Consider the following 3,636-nt stretch of genomic DNA (forward strand, 5'->3'; position numbering starts at 1 on the left):
CTCGGTCACAACTTCGGGCTCGATCCCGGGTCCCGTGTCAGCTCTGGCGTCGCGTTTGATGCCAGCCTAGCCCTCCATCTAACCCTTCCAGCACTCCCGCCGCGTCAGCAACCCCCGAATGCCCTTTACATACAGCTTGAGGAGAAAGTAAGGGCTGCGTCACGGCGGAGCGGTATGTAGGCGAGCGGGAGAAGAAGTGTCAGTCGAGGCCTCACAGATCTTGCTTGAGGTTCTGCCGCTTCATTACCTAAGTCACAGCACCAGAGATGGAAACAGCGAAACATCATTAGCGAGGAATATGAACTCAGCGGGGGCAGCTGTTGCCGTGCGACGGTGCTGAGAAGGCCAGTCTGGGCATCTCCAGGCTTGCAAATCTGACCTGAGGTCTGTGGGGATTAACAGAAGTGGATCCGGGACGAAACATGGTCAAGTCTGACTTGATGCTACGAGAGAGGCTTTTTTCATGTGTGCCTGTCGGTATATACTCCGTAGCAGATATGCTCGTGACGACTGTGGATGGACGCTTTCGGGCGCAAGTCCAATCACAGATCGTCAATTCATTGCGTAAACACATGCAAGAATTCTGCGTCACGGTGAATCACTCGCCGTAAACCTCATCTCCACTGATTGGGTTGCCAAGAACAGTAAAATATCATATTAACCACCAATACCCAGGAAGCAGAAGACACCATTCGGCACTATTGCCCATGTGCAAAGTAAACGCCGTTACCTGGCTTGAGAAAGGGTTCGAAAGACATTCCTACATCGTAGAAACTGCCGGCAATGCGTTTTCGCACACCGTTCTACCACAATGCTCAATATGCCAGACATTACGACCATCGATCTTGACGGACAGATGCCAGGGCATACAGCACATCCACACACTCTATTCTAGTATCTCGCCTCATCTTTCGTTCCGCAGGAAAGAATGACTGAGAACAAATCTTCAGCTGAAATCCGCTACGCTGCATTTTACTACATTAATATCTGGAGCAGAAAGCCACCATTTCATCCGCCACGATTCCTTCATCGCCCAGCGACCCAACACTCTGGCGAGACCCTCTCTCGCCCTTGCGACTATCCAAGGAAATCCATCAAGCCCGATTTGATTCCATCCACCAAGGTTCAATTATGAGCATAGAAAGTGACCTAGGATCCTGCAACGAAACCCCCCTCGTCCAAGTTACGACGAAAGATGGTCTGCAAGCGTTGTACACGTCCAGGCACCAGAAATCCCGGCTTTGCCATCGCAACGAACCTTCTCCACTCTCAGTGTTAGAGGACCATTGAGTTTTAAGCCTGAGTCCCCTTTTCAAGTTCCAGTTCCTACGCTTCGGTTCGCGCGGATCATCACACGTTCCACGGTTGAAGTTGTCGCTCGATCCTTTGCCCTTAGGGTTAGCCTCGTAAGGCCGATTTCTCCAGGCGTTTAACTAGCTAGTGATGGAACTGTCACAGTTTGCTCAAATTTATGTTCAGTGTCTAAGCTCTCTATTGATGTGCTTGTGAGCAATGAACCAAGCCATTATAGATGAACAACTACTACTTTCAGCCTTGACGAATGCTCAATTTCCTCTCTCCTACTTTTGCTTGCCTTTACCCTTGGCTTTCTGGACGAGGTGATCCTCCGCACCGCCCTCCTCGTCGTCGGGAATGAGCCCAGCTTCGCATTGAAATGCCATAGTGGTGGACAAATCTTCCGCAAAGGTAGACAGGGGATCAGGATCATGTTTCAAATCCCAAAACTTTCTAGCCTCCTCCTCGGTGAGAAAGCCAACTTGCCGTGAGAGTTTAAAGAGTGTCGAGTGCTTCAGATACCGTCCGGGACTAGCCCAGAGGGCTTTTGCTGCATCATGGATCCGAGATCGATCGCCGGAAGAGCCGGGAACATTGCCGCGCTGACGTCGAAGAATTGACATCAGAAATTTGTAGTAAAGGTACCGTCGTGATGGTCCATTCCCTTTGAGGAATTTCAGTTGGGTTCCATCTAAGGATTCACCCCAAATGATGTTTCCTCGAGGATTTTCTTTTCGCAAATCATCATCGAGGACAATGACTTCCAGGTCGGCAGCATTTATTCTCGATGGTACGATGGCAATTCTTGCGCTGTCGAATGCTTCTTCGTATTCAGCAAGCATAATTATGCCATTACTGGCGTTCCATATATGACCACCTGGTCGACAGTCGAAAATCGCTTCTGATGCGACTTCTCCCACGTTAGCCTTAACAACGTGGGAAGCTTTCAGAGATGACGGCGGCCAGAATTGCCTCGATACCGGGCACCACAACTGGTATCCATCAGCGGCCATGGATCCCTGCGCGGTGATCACTGCCTTTCTGAACCTCGCTCTTTGATCCTCCGTGACCTCAGACTTGATGGTAGCGGTAGCTCCATAAGGAGCATGATACTTCCACAGCAAACCGTCAATATAGGCCCAGTCCAACTTCCTTTCTCTGTCGACTTGCTCGGGAAACAAAGCTTCATCCGTCAACTGACCAATAAATTGGTGGCGTGAAGATCGTAGGGTGGCCACTCTCATCAGGTCGTGGTTGATTTGCTGCTGGCAGATGTCCAAAGCGTTGTGGAATTCATTGCGGTCGGAAATGTCCCCATCCTCCCACATCTTTTCGAGAATTGCACGCTTTTCTTTGGCAGCTTGAAGCTCGGCTTCTTTTGCTTTAAGGAAAGCTTCAAACACCTCTTCAGCAGTTTCTCCCCGAATACGCTTGTCGTCATGTTCGCTCGTGATGCTCGCAGCTGACAATTCCGAGAAGTTTCTCTTCTTCACGATTGTATCAAAATCATGCCTCGTCTTCTTGACCTTAAGTTCCGCTGATTCAAGATTGTTCTTGTGAGCAGGGCTTACAAATCTCTTGATGGCATGGGGAAGAAATGTAGGACTGTTGTCGGGCATTTGCGGACTCTCAATCGGCGATGACGCAGTAGGGAGACTTCGCTCGTTCTTCTGGGGTGTTTGCGTATTACTCGACGAGGAGTCGGAAGTTTTGCTTTTGTCTGTGCGACCCATTTCGAGAATTGAGACTGTGCGAAATTATTGTTCGAGGACAATGCGGAGATCTTGGGAGGCTATGATGGGGAGCGAGAATGTAGCAGAAGAAACAATCTTTTTGTACACGAAAGCTCATCTACCGGAGATGGCATGAGTCAGATTTTATTTACAAGTAACTAAAGCCAACAAGTGATGAACCCTGGTTGGCACGGTCACCTTGAGAGTCTTCGGTGTCTCGTTAGGTTGTGCGCATGAAGGTCCAAACTTTCAAATCGTTGGTTATCATGGCGCTGATCCATGCGTAGCGGCCAAACACGGCAATCATCTCGTAATTTGCGGGCTTTTGCAGTGCATGCCCGAACCCTTGTGGCGTGTCAGCGAATACAACCCCCAGAAGGTGCCCAAAGAGGGTTTTCTGAGACTTATCCAGGCCCACTAAATAATGTCTCCGTCAGACATCGGACAGTCAAAAGGGTACGCCAGCAGGCCGTAACCTGGATGAACACACAGTTGAAATAACCCGACGCTGAGGCAAAGTAGCAAACCGGGGCTGCACCCAAGCAAGTACATTAAGGGGACAGCTTGAAAGCCAGAAATGGCCCAAAGAGATGAAACGCAATTATTT

The 3,636-nt window shown here is 49.7% G+C and overlaps 1 protein-coding gene across 1 annotated transcript; it reads right to left on the reverse strand.

The window, feature by feature from the left end:
• Positions 1-1,580: 1,580 nt before the first annotated feature.
• On the reverse strand, positions 1,581-3,029 carry GCG54_00003821 (uncharacterized protein; the record flags this gene model as incomplete). The annotated part of the gene is made up of 1 exon (XM_045403886.1): positions 1,581-3,029. The coding sequence occupies one exon, from the start codon at positions 3,027-3,029 to the stop codon at positions 1,581-1,583; it is 1,449 nt and encodes a 482-aa protein (XP_045261518.1).
• Between the last annotated feature and the right edge of the window lie 607 nt (positions 3,030-3,636).

The sequence above is a fragment of the Colletotrichum gloeosporioides genome, assembly GCF_011800055.1.
Source record: "Colletotrichum gloeosporioides strain Lc1 chromosome Unknown consensus_64, whole genome shotgun sequence".
Taxonomy (NCBI): domain Eukaryota; kingdom Fungi; phylum Ascomycota; class Sordariomycetes; order Glomerellales; family Glomerellaceae; genus Colletotrichum; species Colletotrichum gloeosporioides.